This window comes from Crocodylus porosus, unplaced genomic scaffold (genome assembly GCF_001723895.1).
Source record: "Crocodylus porosus isolate Cpor-Errol unplaced genomic scaffold, CroPor_comp1, whole genome shotgun sequence".
NCBI lineage: Eukaryota > Metazoa > Chordata > Crocodylia > Crocodylidae > Crocodylus > Crocodylus porosus.
Genome location: NW_017728911.1, coordinates 7509532 through 7529386, shown reverse-complemented (window position 1 = coordinate 7529386; position 19855 = coordinate 7509532). Strand labels below are relative to the sequence as shown.

Here is a 19855-nt window from a genome sequence, read left to right as displayed (position 1 = left end):
CCACCCCTCCTAGAGGAGGAAGGCCCCGAGCGGCACCAGAGCCCCCGGCAGTTCCCAGCCCCCGCTAAGGGGCACCCCACCCCCACAAGCAGGTTGCGAGCTATCGCGAGAGCACCAGACGACCACCTTGTTCCACCCCTGCGCCTCTCGCGAGATTCTTCCCCTGTTTCCTTTATTGCCGGGAGTTGAGCTCTCGCGCGAGCTGTGACAGCCAATCGGCGGGCGGGTTGTTCCGACGGGGGGGGGGGAATGCTGCGAGTCTCGCGCTGTTTGCCGCTGGTCCTGGTGTCCCCTGCGGCTCGTTCCCATCTACCCCTTCTCACGCAGAGTTAATATGGTCACCGGCGATGGACCCTGTCAAGCCAGGTCAGCGCGGGGCAGAGCGGGCCGCCCCCGTGTTGAGGTCCCGCCCGCTGCGACCCCTTCGGCTCGGCCCGGGCTCCCGGCTCTGCCCGTCCTGTCCCCGGGTCTCCCCCCCACTCTCGGGCCTTTGTCGCCGACGCCGCCCACGCGCTTTGTTCCAGTGCGGCCGCCCCGAGCAGCAGTGGGGGGGCCCTTCCCTGCTGCCCCCTCCCGGGTGCTGGGCTAGAGCGGATGCCGAGCTGGTCGCGGGGCGGCCTCGGGGTCCGCTGCAGTCTCCCCAGTGGTGGAAGCGCCCTCTCCCCGTGGCCAGGCCCGTCTCGCGCTGTGGCCGCGGCCTCCCTGAGCTGCCTTGGCCCGTGGTGAGATGCAGCCGAGACGGGATTTGGCCTCTGGAAAGCCCAAGGCCCAGCACTGCCCCACCCCCGCATAACTGCGCCGGGGTTGCAGGGGTTTCACTGGGTGCTGGCTCCCTGCCGTGCCTGGGGTGTGGGGCAGCCCACAAAGTACTTACACACCTGCACATCTTTCCCATTCATTTCCTCATAAATGACTGAAGGATGGGGTGGGGAGGGGGAATCTTTTTTTGGGGGGGGGGTTAATCCAAATTTACATTCCATCAATATGCAATATACAGACTCTTTAGGCATTTCTATAACGTTATTGATATTGTCCATCTGCCTTAATTTTTATGTGAGTGGACACATTCTTTTTGTAGAAAAAATAGTTAAAATATGTAAAATAGTAGTTATCTTTGCTTTTTAAGTAACGCCTTTATTGATGTGTGTGTTTGCTTGCTAGGTGCTGGTGCCCCTATTACTATAGTACCTGAGCAACACTTATTCTTTAATATATTAAATTCTGCTGAAGTAGAAAATGCTAATAAGCCTGTTTACAGGTGGGGGAACTGAGACTCCAAGTATAAGGTCCACATTATAAATATGTCTAGGTTCCTAAAGAAATGGAGACACTCTTTGTGATATATTTTTTAAAATGCCTGTAAGGGCCTAACTTGCTGAGCACCTCTCAGAATCTCACTCAGTGCCTGTCTGCATCACTAGGTTCCAAAATATCCTGTAAAAAATCCATCCACAAGTGATTTATTTCTGGGAGGGTCTGTGGCGGAATAGAAGAGTGTTAAATTTAAAACTTAAGTTTTCTGAATCCCAAGTCAGTGCCTGAGCCACTACATTATCTCTCCTCTCTTTCATAATGCTTGCATTGTTTTTCAGAATGCCCGTTCCAGTACTTAATTGAAAGTTTAAATGACAATCCAGAAAAGAAATTTTACAATGTCCCTAAACTTGGAGGCACCAAGTATGGTAAATAGTATTTTTAATATATAATATGATTTTCATTGAATAAACTTGCACCCATTTACTGCTGTAAAATGCTGTCTGATGCAGGAGTGGCTATGTTGTTTTCAGCGGTTTTGATGCAAGGTTACTGCTGTTTTATGTTTTATTAATAAACTAGCTTCAGTCAGTTAAAGAAAAGATGCCTCACAGAAGCATTTTCTGCTAATAGAAAGGCAAAGATGTTTTTGAGCTTTCACATGATAAATCCAGTCATTTCTACTGTACAGCATGACCAGCACTTCTGTTACAGAATTAAGCAGTGACTCTCTGACCAAATAAAATGAAAGCTCTATTAACTTGTCATATGAAGAAAAGTTTTGACTGACATGTACTTGTAGCAGTTATATAACAGATGTAAAATGTTGTTTACTCTAAACAGTCATAATTTCTGGGAGAACGTGATGTCCATGAAACTAGGTAGAGCCAAACAGGTCCAGTGAAAGCTTTTTCATGGAGTTCCTCGTTGGTATACTGTTGATGCTTCTTTAGCTGTCTCAACTAAATCATCTAATTAGCTGTGACTACACTTAGTTTTGTTGTTGTCACCTTCTCTAAAGCCAAATCTGTTTAATACCACCATTGCTATTACTCTTACCTCTCTTGCCCTGCTTCCCATGATCATGTTTCTGTTCTTTTCAGCAATTCCACATGGTAGATAACTGTCCCTCTGATTAACCTGTGGTAGGTAGGCCATAGCTTCTGATGTAACTGCTACAGAGGGATCAGTTGAGTTAAACTGTGTGAATAATCCTTTTGATGTAGATGAATGTTTCTCTCTGCAGACAAATTACTGTATTAAGTAGCATTATGTTTATGCTGACTCTTAGAGATTTGTCATGAGTCTAGTTAGGAAATAAGACAAAACAATTACACAATATAGAATAACTGAATATGTCACCCTGTGAAATAGGAAATAATGTTTTATTTTAAATTTATGCATGTATTTTTTTTCACTAATAAATTACTTCTGGTTTGCTTTAAATTTGTTTATAACTTCCTTCTTGGAAAACACGTTCTATTTCATCAATTTGCAGCATTTAAGACTACACTTAAAAACAGCTAGTTTTTTTAACAACAAATATCATCTTGTGCACAAACTGCTGGGAGACCTCTTCACTGCCTTTATTCATAGTTTTACCAAGCATCAGTGGCAGAGTGAAGTAACAAAAACAGTCAGTTTTTAGGACCTAGATGATGGCAATGAAAAGAAGCAGTATTATATCACTTTCTCTGTACACCTGGGAAACCTATGAGCAACTGCAAAAGTCACTAGAGCTACTTAGAGAGAAGGACTGAAAATTGAAACTGAGGAGATGTAGAATTGATCCAACAATTGAAAATACTCCTAGTGGTGAAGGGGAATTTTTTCTCTATTAGCAAATGTGGATAGCTTCAAACCCTTTAGAGAGGAGTGTTAAAGTGTTCCAAAGCAGGGTTACGGGACACGATACTAGTAGGAATCTTAGCTTCTTAATCACAGACTGGATTTCTAACCAGTTTATTCATCCTGGATGTTGCCAGTGGATTTTTTATCCTACTGTCTTCCTGATCACTGGTTATATGCTTGTGTAAGTATCAGATTGTGCATGGTTTGATAGTTGTGATCTTTAATGCGAGAGTGAATTGATATATTTTGCTCTAACTTTTTGGAGTCTGGTCATCTGCATATTTAAACTGAGAGCATAGGTATTTGTTTATGGGAAAATGGCAGCTATATATATGGTTGAAGCTAAAAAGTCTTGTTCTGTCTGTGTCAGTCTTAGGTTACCCTACATACAGCTAGAAGCACAAGTGAGAACTCATAGTTTTAACCCCAGGGGAGAACACAGTCATTAGGGATACTAAACTGTTTTGTTCTGGTAATCTGAATATTGAATGTGGTGTGTTTGATATCTCATCATATTCAAATTCACTTTTAATCCGATTTCTATACTGCTTATTTTTGTTTGCATTATTGGAAAAGGAACTATACCAGTCAATTACTGTAAATGTATCTAACCTAAATTAAGCAGGCAAACTTTGCAGTCACAATTTAGGTGGCAGACTCTATGCAGTAGGCTAGGACTGTACATACATCTGTTAACCTTCATTCAGATTTTCAGCATTGGTCTCTGGAGCTAAAAACAATTATACTTGAAACCCTTTGAGCAGCTAGCTCACTCTCCTTATGCTTTTTTCCCATTGCTTTTATTCTGCCTTTTGTCCCCCTGACTTGCACTAAATGGAATTATGTTTGGAAAAGAAGTAACTGACTCGCATTCTAATTGAGTACCCAAGAAGGTCTCCTTAAAACCCTTAATGGTGATTGACAACCTTTCTCTTTTTTTGTTCAAGTCCCTATATTTTTCTTTATTTGAAAGCTTCCTCCAGTCTTTAACTTAATCCAAAGTAACATCAAATTAAACTGTTCAGTTAAGCATCCAGGTTTCTCCTGCTTTGAAGCTCTCCTTTGAAATTATTTCTTGTCTTGCTGTCACCATTTAATATAACCGTAGGCAAGATTGCACATAGTGTTCTGTATTCTAGCATTTAAAATCTAACCTGATATCCCACTGTAATTTAATGGTCAAATTTTAAGTGTAAAATGTGATTTCTACAGTTGAATAGTGCAAAAAAGTCTCCTTGTTCTCCTCTTCTTGCTTTGTGATTAGGAACAGCCTTGACATTCCATACATCTTTCTCTTGCAAGCACGTACAGGCCTTTATCTTATCCTGTTTGTGCAGTGTACTGTCCTTTCTCTGGTTCATTAACCCATTCTTCTCTCTTGTTTGGTGCTCTCACAAAACTCTGCCACATGCCTGGAGGAAGTGACTTGTTATTCATTGATGTTGTGCATTTAAGGTAGTAGGGGTCAGCCTTTTTGGCACTATAAACTAGTGGCAGTCCCTGAGTATCACTATAATCCCATTCTCTTGCTTGATCAGCCACTCTGCTTTCTGGTCCCTGTCCTGTGCTCCCTGTCTAATCTGCTGCTCTGTTTTCTGTTTCTTCCTTTCTTTACTACTCTGCATATTGGTTAATTTAATGTTTAGTTAAACTATATTTCATTCCTATGCTTTAAAGAAGTTGGTGAGTTTCACTGCTGCAATTTACAAATCTCTTTTAGTATAGTAAGATATTAATAATTAAACCATAATCTGATATAAATATTCCATTGATTAATTTAGTTACTTTGTCTTGACTTAGATAATCTGCCTTACACTGTACGGGTACTGTTGGAAGCTGCTGTCCGTAACTGTGATGGCTTCTTTGTTAAAAAAGAAGATGTTCTGAACATTCTAGACTGGAAAACAAAACAGAACAATGTTGAAGTGCCCTTCTGTCCTGCCAGGGTTCTCCTTCAAGATTTCACGCAAGTGATGTGTTTTCTTTATTCAATTTAACACATGATTTTCAGAATTTTAGTGTACTAGTTTTTTTCTCTGGTTTGAAAACAAATGGTAGCCAACTATTGGACTGGCATCAGTAACAGGAAAATTAACATTATCGGCAATCAGCTTTTTTTGGCCAGTAGTATCATTGATAAATGCCGTATGCAGCATGCATGTAGCCAGGAATGCGGCTTGGAGAGCAGTGATCTTCTGGTAAATCTGTAGGGGGGAGGGAGGGAGAGAGGGAAGAGGGGCATTGGGGAGAGAAGAGGTGTGGGGGAGCAGGTAAAGGCCCCTACGGTGATTGGGGGGAGGTGAAGAGTGGGGCAGGGAAAGGGCATTGCCCAGCTAGGATGGTGAATAGAGCCCTGGGAGCGGGAGTGACCACTGGTGGCTCATCCAGGGGGATACAGTGTGGGGTGGGGAGGTAGGGTGGGGTGGCTCCCCGCTGTTGTGCACACCCTTGGCAGAGGAATGGGGGTATGTACAGGGTGAAGGTGGGCTACCTACTTCAGGGCCAGGGGCTGTGCCAGCTTTTTGCAGGGGAGGGGCAGGCCTGGACTGGGGCTATGCTCAGGGTGGGAGGCACTGGGAGCAGGGGCTATGGGGAATTTTGGGGTGTCTATAGCCCCCCAAACTCCCCCAGTACCACCTTTGCTCAGGGCACTCTATTCTGCTGCCTTTCCCTTGGGAGTCCTGGGCTGGCTGCGCATCTTCTGCCTACCCTGCAGTGCAGGGCTCCTGAGGGAAAGGCAGCAGAGTGGAGTGCCCTGAGCAGGGGCAGCACTGGTGGGGGGGAATTTGGGGGGCTATAGCCATCCCAGAATTCCCTGTAGCCCCCTACTCCTAGCACCACCACCACCTGGCCTTTGCAGCTGTGCCTGCCCCACTCCCAGCCCTGGCCCAGCCTCCCCACTGGGAAGAGGCTGGTGCAGGCTCTGGCCCTGAGCCTACAGCAGGCAGCCTGCCACCACCCTGCACACAAATCCAGGGGGGCACATGCCCCTCATGCCTCCCTTAAAGGTGTATGCAGCAGCAGGGAGCCATTGCTGTGCCCCCTGGATGAGCCACTCATGCCTCCATCCGGCTCCTGGTCCTGGGGTTCCTATTTACTGCCCTGGCTGGGCAGCACCTTCCCCAGGCCCACTCTCTTCCTCACCATGGGTGCACACCCCACTGCCCTTCTCTCCGCACCCCCCACCCCCGACTTCCTGACAGGATGCTGCTCTCTAAGCTGCCAGACTGCATTCTGGTAAATTGCCTATCTGATTGGTGTTGGCCAATATGCATGGTTAATAATTGGCTATTGGTATGGGGCAAGAAAATCTTTATTGGTGCACCCAAAATGGAAATCAATAATTTTTATTGCATGTACAGTAAAAGTTCTGTTATCCGGCATCTTACAAGTTGACATGCTCCACTAACTGGCATGCCGATTTGTAAGATAAAGTGAAATGGAAAGTGCCCACCGTGGCACTTCTGGTTTCTCCTTGCCCCCATGGCTTGGGGCAAAGCAGTCTGCATTGCTGAGCCCCCATGGCCCGGGGGCATAACAGGCTGTGCAGGGCTGTGTGGAACCTGCCTCCCTGTCCTGCAGGCCCCGCAGGAGGGGCGGTGATGCTGCAGGAGGTGTGGAGGGATGCCCCAGTCGCAGCCTATGAAGCAGTAGCCAGGGCTGCCTCAAGTAACGGGTATATTTTGTTATCTGGCATCCGCTGTTCCCAGAGCGGGCTTTGGCCTTCCCTGCTCTGCCCCCTCTGTCTCTGCTATCATGGTGGTGCTCTGCTGCTGCTGCATCCTGTCCATAACGCTCATGGAGTAATCTGATTGGTTGTTTCAGTAACCAGAGTGCTCCAAGAGCATTATGGACAGACAAACAGATGGACTAAGCCCTTTATTATATTAGAATTTTAACAAATCCAACTAAAAATAATGTTCTTTAAAATGTATTATACAGAGTGAAAAAGTTACATATTCTGTAGTTATGAGAGAATATGCACCTGTGTAGGATGAATTGGAAACAAGCTTATTTAAATAGTTTGGTTTTAGTGAGTTATTGCTACATAATGCAGCTTAAGTGTTGGGTTTTTTTTCTGTTTCTTCCTTGTTAGTGGAATTCCTGCAATGGTGGATTTTGCTGCCATGAGGGAAGCAGTGAAAATTCTTGGAGGAGATCCTATGAAAGTCTGTCCTGCATGCCCAACTGATCTTACTGTTGACCATTCTTTGCAGATTGACTTCAGTAAATGGTATTAAAATTAATATCCAATTCACTCTAATTTTCAAGTGATGGTCAGGGTTTTTAATCTCACATTTATTTTCTGCTATGTTGGTAGAAGAAATATAGTCTGTAACAATTATGGAAATCTTATGTATTAATTCTTAAATAAATGATGATAAATGTTTATGCAAGAAAGAGATCTGTACTGTTAGATATCCCCATATGAAAGCAATTCTAGATGCATGATAATACTGCTGTCTGACATCCAATTTCAATTGGACTCAGTGGACTAGCTTGTCAAGATGGGGAACACAGTTTGCAGGCATGCACAAATGGAAGAGCTGCTTCATCATATAAGTGACATTCTCAAGTCAAGTCTCAGGTGAGCTAGGGAGGAACAGGCTGTGACAGCACAGGCCCTGAACCATGGGGGTCTGGAGTAGCTGAATTTTTCTTACGTTCTGGTAGATCAGTGGTTCTTGACACACTTTAGACCCCAAGCACTCATCATTGTACTCAAAGCACCCTTTGGAACAACCCAGCTCTTAATTTACACTCATTTCTTGACTGGATAAAAAATAAACCAATTTTTCTGTTACAAATAACTTAAAAATATCTCAGCAGGTCAAAATAGTTTTAACACTAAATTCTTATCTGAAATCTCTGGATATATTTTGTGAATCATGTTTTCATACCTAACAGTGCTAAAACTGTGTGGCACCCCACAGCACCCCTGTTGCAGTAGATGATGCACTTTAGATAATGTACACCTATTAGGCAATGGAAAAGGTCAGAAACATTGTGATAAAACAGGGCTTTTGTCTGTTTTGTATTTATTTGGATTTTTAAGTACAAATATCACTTCCTTTTTATGTTTGTTTTTCATTCTTCTGAACAAGAATTACATAGCTGTGAAATTAGAATTATTTTTGTAGTGCAGCTTCTATGCAAGTCTGCTGCTTTTGGTTTTTCTTTCCACATATTTGGAAGAAGAAGACCAAATTACACTAAGTCTAATGTGAAATTTTCAAAATGGTCAGATGTTGGCAAGAAGCCTTAAATGTATGCTGATTTCTAATGATAAATCTAGGTCTTCTAGTTTTTAGTATTGGGAAACTTGTAGGAATCTGTCAGTATCTGCTAGAGAGAGATATGGGGCCCTTTCCTACACACTTTCTGGAGATTTCAGTTCAGGCTTCCATTTCCCACTGGCGTGAGCACCACAGACTGAGTTTATACTTAGGCAAGAAGCAATGTGAGGCAATACAGTGAGTGTATTGACGCTGCATAGCTGTAAGGCATTCTTGTTATTACTAGGGCAGCTAAAACATTGATGACCTTATTTACCAAAGTGGCAAATTATTGACTTTTAACCATTAGAGATTAAAAAAATCAAACCCTTTCACAATGCATTTTTTTCAATGGGTTCATGTAAAGATTGAACATATAGTATAAATGTAGGTAATGTACATAGGTGTTCTTCAAAATAGTGTTTAATTAATGTGTTTTTTGTTTTGTTCTGTTTTTTGCCCCTTGGTTCAAAAGTACCTTTTATATCTGTAGTTATAAATGTTTATTACTTTAGTCCTTGAGCTCTAATTTCAGAAAGCACAAGTACAAAGTGTGGTAGTTTCTTTGGGTGGGCTTCAGCAGTAAACAATTCACTTTGCATTTAGTAATGTCACGATGCTGCCATAGACGTAGTCACTAACCCATTACTCAGGTGAAACCCTTCTTTTTTACTTCAAACCTTGTGTAACCTGATGGGCCTTTACTGTGCCCTGTCAGTAAATTCATTTTCTATTGGTACAAACAAAGGCAGTGGATTGTTTATGAATCTGGGAATACAGGCTTTTTAAAAATCCTGACACAGTCATTAAAATCTCTTCTTCTTTTGTTAGCAAACCAGGGAGTACAGCTGGTGATAAATCTATTCAGTGCAACTTTATTTTGCATCAGGGTAGTTATTAAAATACAGTTTTACCTTTAGGCATATTAATAATTTGAGGTGTTTTGCAACAGAAAAATAGTTTTTTGTTCTACCTTATTTTCTGTTTACAATGACAGTGCAATACAGAATGCTCCAAATCCTGGAGGAGGTGACTTACAGAAACCATTGGCAAAACTTTCGCCACTGAAAGTGCAGCCTCGGAAGCTACCCTGCAGAGGCCAGACTGGCTGCAAAGGGCCGTGTAGTGCTGGAGAATCGAGTCGTAACTCAGGACAATTTTCTGCACAGATTGAGAACACGCCGATCCTCTGTCCTTTTCATCTTCAACCAGTGCCTGAGTATGAAATGCTTTGCTTTACTTTTATTGGTAACTCCCTACAGTAAAAGATGGAGTTGATGCGTTTACTGAATAGAATACATCCCTTTAGTGGATAATATGTCCCAAGATTTTTAATTTTCACTGTCTGGGGAGCTGGGTGGGAAGGGAATTTTTTAGCTTAAAGTTGAGCAAAACAGTTGTGCCACTCCAAAAGTGTCACTTCACTTGTGTCACTCCAAAACACCTATATCAAAAGTTACCCCACACATATAAGCTGCCAGTCCTCTGAAAACAGTGCATCTTAAATGCTACAGGTCCTTGTCATTTGGAATGCTCATGGCAGCTCATGAAGATGATGCAGAGGTACATTTAACACAAAGCTGCTTTTCCCACACCAACCAAACACTGAACTTTTAGAAAGATGTCTAACATGGCAGAAACTAAAGTAAGCCTAAAATGGATCATTCTGCCAAGATGTAGAGCAACTTAGATGAAAGAGTTATTCATCTTGTCTGTGATTGTCAGTTTAAATCTGTGTTAGAGACTTGTCTTATTTTCTTGTGAGGACAGTGGTAGTACAGAGATGTTACTCTGCAGATTAGTAAATCTTAAGTTGAAGCACCGTTGAAACACTTACAGATTTTACACTGGTTTCTTTTTGGTTCTCATTCGACTGTCTTGCAGAAGATTTTAAGGATTCCATCAACACTCCTTTCCTCTGGACTTCCCTAATCCAGCTAAGAACGTGGCCTCTGTATTGGCCCCCAGGCCACTAAAAACTCTTTGGCTGCATCCACACAAGCATAGATGTTTGTTTCCCCAGGGACAAGAAGCAGTGGTGCACCTTGTACTGATGCTACTTGTCTCTGGGCAGTGCCTGTGCCATTCACCCTCTGGTGTGTGGCAGGTTATCCCAGGTAGGGTAGGGAAGGCTGGGGCCAACAACTGTGCTGGCCCTCACAGCCTTGCCTGGGGGTCTTGCAGAGGTAGAACCATGGTGATCTTGCTGCTCATAGCCTGGCTGGCAGCTGGAGCATTGCTTCAGCTGCCCAGGCTCTGGGTTTGGGCAGCCCACAGTGCTACTGTGCACTGCCCTACATTTTTTTTTCCTGGATTCCCCATCTTGCTACCTTGCGGCACAGAGAACACCTGAATGTGCAGTGTGTAACACCGCAGACAGGTCTGTGCTACATATCACAGGACGGTGCTTATCTGGATGCAGACTTTTAGTCCATCTGTCATTGCATGGAAATTCAGCATTAAATCGTGGCCTTATGTGACAGTCCCCAGAGGCGTCATTTGCTCACCTTTTCCCAAGATTCAGTATTATTTATAGGTCCTTTTGCACCACTTCATCTATGACAATTGTATATAATTACCCTCATCTTTCAGCTGTCACCTATTTTCTCTGATAGATTGACCATGTCCTTGTCTTCAGTTGGATGACATTTCTAGGATTTTTAAGTGGCATCAAAGAGAGACCTGCAGCAATACAGTGTATTTGATTGTATTGCTAATTTTATAGAGATGTTGTAAACCATCCCTTTCTACATGTGCCTGAAGCAAGCACAAGTAATGTGATGAGAAAAGTTTAAATGTTATTTCCAGCAGCATGGATTTGCTAGCATCTGTATGTCTTTTTTCTCAGCAGTGGCATTCTTTAAGCTGCAGCTTGAGTGATGATGACTATCCCTTAGGGCTTTCCAAGACAGTATACCAATATAGCCTTCCTACACTGCTGGAAAGAAAAGGGGAAAGATTCTGTAGTAGGTCAACTGGAGACCCATGGGCTTTTTTTTTTCCTCTGTCTTTGTTACAAAAACTCAGTTTCAGAGAAGCCAAAAGTAGTTTGAAAATCTCACAGTCCAGTGCATTTCACTCTGGTTTATTAAAAAGATGGCTTTCATTCTAAACATGCATGAAAATTAATCAACTATTGTTGTATTCAGAGCCTGATTATGTATAGTAAAAGCATCTGTGAATCAATAAATACAAATTCTGGAGGTTCTACAAGTAAGTTTGCCGGTATTTTGTTGGGTTTCTAGTTAGAACTAGAGATGAAGATAAATATATCTCTTTTGACCTCTGTGACATGAATCAAACGCTGTTTTTTCCCAACATTTAACTGGTTGAGCTAAGCAACCTTTAAAAATATCAGGACAAATACCTTCCGTAAATGACTGTAGTAATTTGTTCCTTGCATGCTGAGAAAAGTGTTTTTTCTAATGAGTTTTTTGAGCTTACTTGCTTCAGGCACATCAGAGCTGAAGAGCCATCTCAATTTTGCTGTGCTTGATGAGAAGACCAGCCCCTTGCTCCACTGTTTTTCAGGGAACATTTTCCTCATTCCTGACTTTCTTGTTAGGAAGAAATTCTTCTGGGCATTCCAGTAAAATGTTTCAGATTAATTTTTCATTTGTACCAGTGAATGACCATTTATTCAAGCAAAAAGCAAATTTCATTGTTTATAATCCAAGACAAGATTCTGATGCTAATCAATTGATTTTAATTTCATTGTAGGCCTGAAACAGTGTTAAAAAACCAGGAGATGGAATTTGGTAGGAATAGAGAGAGGCTTCAGTTTTTTAAGGTATGTAACTTTTTGTACAGGCTTTGTGTACTTTTTAAGTTTGCCTTGATGTTTTATCTTTCAAGTGACTTTTGGCAGTCCAAGATGGTAGGGAAGATTTAGTGTGAGACCTTTTGAAATTTCATGTTTTCAAAAGTCAGGTTTTTAGCATATTTTAGAACAGCTGCTTGTGCATTGTGTTTTTTAAATAATATGAACATGCACATTTTGGGGAAAATACAAATGCAAAGCTTTGTGAATTCTGTTGTAAATGAAAATGCTTTGAATAAATTGAACAGCTTGCAGTATCATTCCTAGGTTATGTGCTACCTATCTATATGGGCTGACTGCTTAACCACCTCAGAAATGTTTTAGTCTAAAGTCATGGGATTATCTTGTAGGTAGATTGTGCTTCCAAACAGTTGATACTCATTTGTTGAATTAACAGTCAGTACTCTTGAACTGAGTTAAAGAAAATGTAATGTGTATAGGCTATATTTAGAAAGCTAAAATTACTTTTGCATTACAGCTACAGTCCCAATCTTTTGCTCTTTGACTCGGGGACTTAAGATTAGGCCCCTTGTCTAATCTATGTAAGTGGTCTCACTGAAGTCAGTGGGTCTGCTTTTATTTGATCAGAAGAGATGGGTGCTGTTTTCACATGAGGGTCGTTTCATTGAGGCAGGTTACTTTTTGTTTTCTACCTGTGGCAAGCTATTATCTTTGTTCTGCTTGCTGCTAGCCTATGGACATGGGACCTGGACTCTGATCCCAATAAGGCTACATAATGTGCTGATAATTTAATTGCCAAGGAGGATCCTTAAATCTGTATTTTAGTGATAAGCTAGGGATGTTTTTTCTGTAATACTGTTTTAAAGAAGTAATACATTGTTAATATTTAATAAATTAAAGAAGTGGGTAAAGGGCAGTTACACCCTGAAAGGTCATTCTGTATCGGGGGTGGGCAATTATTTGGGTTTGTGGGCCACAGTTTTGGGGAGCTGTCATGGGCCAGGGTGGCACTCACCCCTTCCCCCCACAACAGCTTACTTAACCTCTCTGTGTGGGATGGGGCTGTGGGCAGCAGGTTCAGCCTTGGACCTGCCCTTCTACCTTAAGGAGGGGCTTGGGCAGGTGTCCCAATTCCCAGGGGGAAACAGGTGGCCCTGCCTATGATGAACAGCAATGGCCAGTGCTGGGTGCCCGGTAAAAGCAGGACCTGGCAGCGTGTGTACTCACTATTTTTGTGGCCTTTCTGGCTGCTGCTGTCCAGAGCCCATGCCTGGGCTGACCTGTGGTTCCTCCCTGCTGCTGCTGCCACCACTCCAGGACAGCGTGGAGGTGATGTAGGGGGGCAGCAGCAGGGAGGAGCTGTAGGGCAGTCCTGGTGCAGGCTTTGGGCAGCTGCAGCCCCAGAAGTGGTGAGCTGCTTTTGCCTGGTGTTGCAGCTGGTGCTGGGCTGCTCATCATGGGCAGGCCACATCTCTGTCTTCTCCTTTCGTCTTGCCTTCCTCCACTCCTCTTTGCCCCACAGCCATCCTGCACCTGTAGCATGGCCTTTCAGCTTACACCAGCTCCTGACTCATGTGCAAGCTGCAGTGCTGAGTGTGCTTTGGTATCAGCTGTGGATACAGGCAGCATCTCCCCCCTGGGGATTGGGGAGTCCTTTCAGGTCTGAAGGTGACAGTGCATCAGCATATCAGCTGCAGTTACCCCAATCCCTGGTGGTTACCAGCAGGCCATATCTGCAGCTGATGCCCATGTGCACCTGGCACTGCTTCTGGCACATGGGGGTGTAAGCTGCGGATGGGACTGGGATATACCCGTCCGCCTGCCATGATGTAGCAGCCGGAACCGCCAGCTCCGTGGGGGCTGAATCCTATGACTTGGCTGCCACCAGCCCACAGGCCAGATGCAATCGGTTGGTGGGCTGGATTCAGCCTGCAGGTCATATTTTGCCCACCCCTGTTCTGTATATACTTTAAGTTGCATTATAGGCCTTTGTCAATAATTTTCTTACTTAACATTCTCATTTTGGGAATGGTTTACTTCTAACTCCTACAGCCAGGAATGTGAGAACTGAATTGCATTTTCACCCTCTCATAAAACATATTCAATACTTGAAGGCTTTGCTGGGCAAATTCCACCCTCAGCTCAGTTTTTCCATTCTCATGATCTTCTGTTCACTAACACTTGTGCTTTCAATATATTTGCTTATATTATTGATTATGCCTTTAACTAGATTTTAGTAAACAGTTTATTACAGCCATGCTTCATGTTGTTGGTTCTTTTGCTTGGTAGTAATCATGAAACCACAGCTAGTAATGGCAGCAGGTGTGACTGCAGGCACACAAGAAAGTAGATACATAGCTTTTTACAATGTCACTGTTTGGCATTTCAACTTTTAAATATGTTTCAATTCTTTTTTAATTTAAAAAACCAAGTATAACTACTACTTTGTTCTTTAAATTCTGTTTAGCAAAATAATTAAGTCACATAATTACATAACTTAATTATTTTGCTAAACAGAATTTAATATACCTCTATGGAAGAATTTGATTTGTAGTGTACTGATTTTTTTTTTTTTTCTATTGAATAATTCTAGTGGAGTTCAAAGGTTTTTAGGAACGTTTCTGTAATTCCACCTGGAACTGGAATGGCACATCAAGTGAACTTGGAATATTTGTCAAAAATTGTTGTTCAATGTAAAGACTTCCTATATCCAGACAGTGTAGTTGGCACAGATTCTCACACAACTATGGTAAATGGCTTGGGGATCTTGGGATGGGGTAAGTTATACTGGATATTAATTTCATTTACTATATTCTTACTATGTGAAAGGAAATTTTTTACTACTGAATATATTTTTATATAGGATATTATGCCGTCTCAAATTTGACAGCATTTTGGATCCTGAAATTGTTTAGGGGGAAATGCGTCTAAAGGGAGAATGAAGTGACATACAAATAATGATCTCAGATACTATTAGTTATCTATTTCCAAGTCTCCTAAAATTAGCTAGAAAGATTTTGTAAGGCATGATCAGTTTGAGTTCCAACATTATGATGATATAAATACTTACGTGACATATAGATATGTTCTCTTATGGCATCATTAGACCCAAAAAAAAGGGTTTGTGTTACTGTGGTCAGTTGCATATTGGCATAATGTGAAGAAGCTTCCATGACTGTTGTAGGTGATATGCTTATTCTTTAGACAAAGGAAACTTCAGGCTAACACTTCACCAGGAATAAATGGTCTATTACATTTTGAGAAATGTAAGGAAAAAATACAGCATTCTGATAAATACTGTTTCTTTTAAATTGATGTGCAGTGTGAAATTCAGGTATATATACGTTTATCCTTTAAGATCAGACCTGGGTTTGAGACACTAGCCCAGTCAGATTAAAATGTGATAGTTTGAGTGGTTGTGTTTCTGTGTGCATGTGTGTGTGTTTTGTTTGTTTCGTTGTTGTTTTTTTTAAAGGCCCATCTCCTTTATCATCTTTTCTTTACTTCTTTTTTTAATAAATATAAGATGCATGTATTCTCTATTGGAGTGCAGATTATTATAGCCTACAACAGGAGGCATTTGATTAGACTCTAATATTTGCTTTAAAATGTTAGTTAATTAGCATGATAAAAATAACTTAATTTCTCCCCCTAGGTGTTGGTGGTATTGAAACAGAAGCAGTTATGCTGGGAATGCCAGTTACTCTCACTTTGCCTGAGGTGGTTGGGTGTGAGCTGACAGGCTCTGCCAGCCCACTTGCTACATCCATTGATGTGGTCCTAAGCATTACAAAGGTAACAAATCATTCTGTTTTCATACCAAGCAGATTTGGTTAATGAATAATTACTGGGGCAGTGAAACAAATGCTGACAGGCTCAACATAGGTACATCATTAAACATGTCTCTTTCAGGCACAGCTGTAGATCGGGGATTGTCAACTGGGGGTACTTGGAAAGCAGCTAGGGGGTATGTGGGAGTATGTGGGGACAGAGCACCACCTTCCACTACCCTGTGCTGCTGCAAGGCAGAAACAAGGCAGGGGGAGAGGAAGGGCGGGGCAGCAGCTCCCTTCTGTGGGCCGCAGAGGCACCGGCTGCACATGTGGGGAGGGGGAAGCTTGGATGTTGGGAGGGACGGGGCTGTCACCATCCACCACCCCACACTGCCATGTGCAAGCCCCCTGCTCCATGTCCAGCCATTGCTATCTCCCCCCCCTGCCCTCTGTGCCCGGTTGCTGCTACCTTTCCCTCCCCCTGCTCCACCAGAAGTGTGCCCAGGAGGGGTATACTCCTTAAAAAAGGTTGAAAACCCCTGTTATAGATAACGATTCCTAAATACAAAACTACCTACTTTTCACTTTCCTTTTAGCCACATACAGGCTTTACATATGTAACTATGTATTTATAATACTTTTTCAAATAAGCAAACTTGGCTTAATTGGCTGCTCTAAGAGGCTGCAAATAATGGTGAAGTATCCAATAGTAACCAGTTATCAGGATTACATCGTTGAGGGGTGAGATTAAGGGAGAGGCCACTGCCAGGAAATTGGAACAGTGTTGGCAAACCATAACAGCAAATTATCCTTTCTGTGAATTGAAGTTTTATTGCTGGGGTGCTTAATGCATGGCCCGTGGGCCACATCCTGCCCATGGAGCCATGGCATTTGACCCATGGGGGCTCATAGGTCAGGAAATTTGGTACTAGGGGAGCAAAGACAGTTCATACTGCCATTCCTCTCCAGCAGCTAAATTCTCAAGCTCCAAGTGGCTGGGTTGGGGCTGGGCCTGACTCCCTCCTCCCTCCCCCAATGCATTCTGGGTTGGACACCACTCCTTTGGCTCTCAGGGCAAAAAGGTGTGGCACCCTGGTCTGTATAGCTTATTATAGTGCTCTACCATTTATGGAAGTTCATTCATTCAAAACCCATTTATCACCTGGACTCTAAAATATTCCTGCATAATTCTGGGCTTGATTCTTCTGTTGTTTATACTGGAGGAAATTGGGGGTAATTTACTGAAGTCAGAATTATGCTGGTGTAATGAGAGGAGGATGAGGGCCTCTCAAGCTGCACTCCTGGGTTTTGTAGTCACAGGTGAATTGTCAGCGAGATGAATTTTGGTACAGTGAATATTCATCTGATTGAGGGGATCATTTTGGATAAAAGAGTAAGTCTCATGTCAGTCACTACTTCAGGGGTGGGCAATTATTTTGGGCAGAGGGCTGCTTACTGAGTTTTGGCGGGCCACTGAGGACCGCCTGACAGGCAGCCAAGGGCAGGTTAACATTCATTTTCTAAATTTTTTAGGGGCCCCACTGGCCAGATAGAATATGGCCCCCAGGCTGCATTTTGCCCACCCCTGTACTACTGTTACTGCTTAACTATTTCTTTTTTCCAGGTGAATGTTTTACTTTAAAAATTTGTGCAGTAAATAGCTCATTCTAAGCAATTGCCATACTTTTTCTTTACCTCTTCTCTAAAAACAGTTATGCCATTATTTTCATGGTCATCTCATTCTAAAATTTCACTGTATTCACATTTGGGAGGAGGAAGAGGGGAAGGAGGAACAGCCTGGGGAACATGAGACTGGGAATAGAATTCTAATTAGACTTTTCCCATGTTACAGTACAGATTGCAACATTACAGTTCTCCAAATTGCTCATGCTTTTGCTGTTGAATTACAATTCATATTACTTATTCTTTCCTGAGTTTTTCAAATATAATTTTTAAGAAACACTTCTGAACTGATTCTGCAGAACTGAGCAGTAGAATGAGAGGGGGTTGTTGAGGTGTGAAGATTTTAAGACATTTTTATCAATGTGATTTAAGTCAGTGAGGTTTTCTGCTCTATTTGGCTTTATAAAAAAGTTTGTAACTGTTCTTAATTTTGAAGTGTTACACTTAATGTTCGTCTGCCATTGTCTCCTTGTATCTCAGATTGTTATTGTGTTTTCTTTCAAACAGCAACTCAGGCAAGCAGGGATAGCTGGAAAATTTGTTGAGTTTTTTGGAACTGGAGTTTCCCAGCTGTCTATAGCCGACCGAACTACAATAGCAAATATGTGTCCAGAGTATGGTGCTATTCTGAGCTTTTTCCCTGTTGATAATGTGACACTAAAGCACTTAAGGCATACAGGTAAGGAAAAGGCACCAATTCAGCATATTGGCATTTTATATTTACATGGCCACGACCTTTATCTAAACCTGCATTGTGCTTTATACTTAGGCAGCATTTTTTTGCTGGATTATAACTTGGTGGAAAGAGTTTAATATATTAATTCTGGAATTCGGTGGTATTCCAGAATGCTGTAATTATGTAGTATGCTCTAATCTTACAGTCTGTGAACTCAAAAATTCAACAACTATTCTTCACATAATGAGTATCTTCCACTCTTAAGATACATGGCATTTGGTCCTCAGAACTGCTTAGTCCTATTTGTTTCAGTAATTACAGTTTTTCTGTTAAGCTAGGAAATATTTTTTTTAAATCAATAATTTCGGGAAACTAGATGGCTGGCATACTTAGGCAATCAGGACTCATAGTAGAGATGATATCTTTTATTAGACCAACAAGATTTTTGCAAAAAATGTTCTTTAATTGCAAGCTTTCAGGGGCACGCACCCTTCATCAGGCATTGGAGAAAAGATTGCAAAAGTTCTCTTGGGTAGAAATGAATGTTCATGTTTCATAGGATTTCACAGAGAAGTTATTAGATGTGCAGTCAGTTCATAGCTTCATCATGCCTGATGAAGGGCGTTTGTGCCCAAAAGCTTGCAATTAAAGAAAATTTTTTTGCAAAAATCTTGTTGGTCTAATAAAAGATATCATCTCTACTATGTCCTGATTGCCTTTTCCTCTAGACCAATATGGTTACAACCTGGATTCCTGACATATTTCAGAAACTTGCACTAACCTGGTTATATTGTGCACTTACTGATTGGGTATGATCATTGTCATCATTACTCAGGGTCATCTCATCTTTGATAAGATCTGCCATGACATTCAGAGTTATTGTCATGGCAGATAATTTCTTTTTCCCTCAAGTTAGTCCTGAAAGAAATAAGTAATAGACTGGAAAACTTTTATTTCTCTTGCCAGTGAATGAGAGATTCTGGTATTATTACTGGGCAAAATAAACTGCTTTTGTCTCCCAGCTTTCTCACATTTCCTTCCTAGAGCCCTTAATGTTTACTGGAGTCCTTTTATACTTGTGTTTTACCACTTAGTTTCAGACTGCTTTTAAGCAATATGTATTTAGAAGTCATTTCTGGCATAAGGGTACACTGTTATTTTTTTCTGGTCATTATAGGCAGGGCAGAACTCATTTTATCTAGGCAGTATTAGGGAAAGTATTAGACAATTGCTTTTGCTTTATCCTGGCTGACTAAGCAAGCACTGTTAAATACATGCTAAAACTGTTTTTAAGCTGTATTTAAAATGACATGAACAAACTTTGGCTTCTTGGAAAAACTTGCAGTATGGCTGTGTGAAGCTTTGAGTGCTGATTTGATTTGGAGGAGATTCGGCCCAAATCAGTGGCTGAATCTCCAAATCCGAATGGAATCAGGGGACCAATTAAAAGGTCCGAGTTGATTCAAAGCTCTCCAAATTAATTTGGAAAAGATTGGTTTGGAGAGCTTTGACAATTTGGCCAAACCCCTGCCTGCTGCAGCAGGGAGCTGGAGCCAGACTC

The 19855-nt window shown here is 42.0% G+C and overlaps 1 protein-coding gene across 1 annotated transcript in view; it reads left to right on the top strand.

Moving 5' to 3' along the window:
* Nucleotides 1-261: 261 nt before the first annotated feature.
* The window catches only part of IREB2 (iron responsive element binding protein 2), a 34794-nt gene continuing 15200 nt past the window's right edge, over nt 262-19855 (top strand). The window contains exons 1-9 of the mRNA XM_019533376.1: nt 262-366; nt 1593-1682; nt 4906-5071; nt 7202-7339; nt 9379-9600; nt 12102-12171; nt 14756-14939; nt 15818-15957; nt 18126-18297. Coding sequence (XP_019388921.1) covers nt 348-366; nt 1593-1682; nt 4906-5071; nt 7202-7339; nt 9379-9600; nt 12102-12171; nt 14756-14939; nt 15818-15957; nt 18126-18297 — 1201 coding nt within the window. The 5' untranslated portion in view covers nt 262-347. The remainder of the gene's footprint in view (nt 367-1592; nt 1683-4905; nt 5072-7201; nt 7340-9378; nt 9601-12101; nt 12172-14755; nt 14940-15817; nt 15958-18125; nt 18298-19855) is intronic.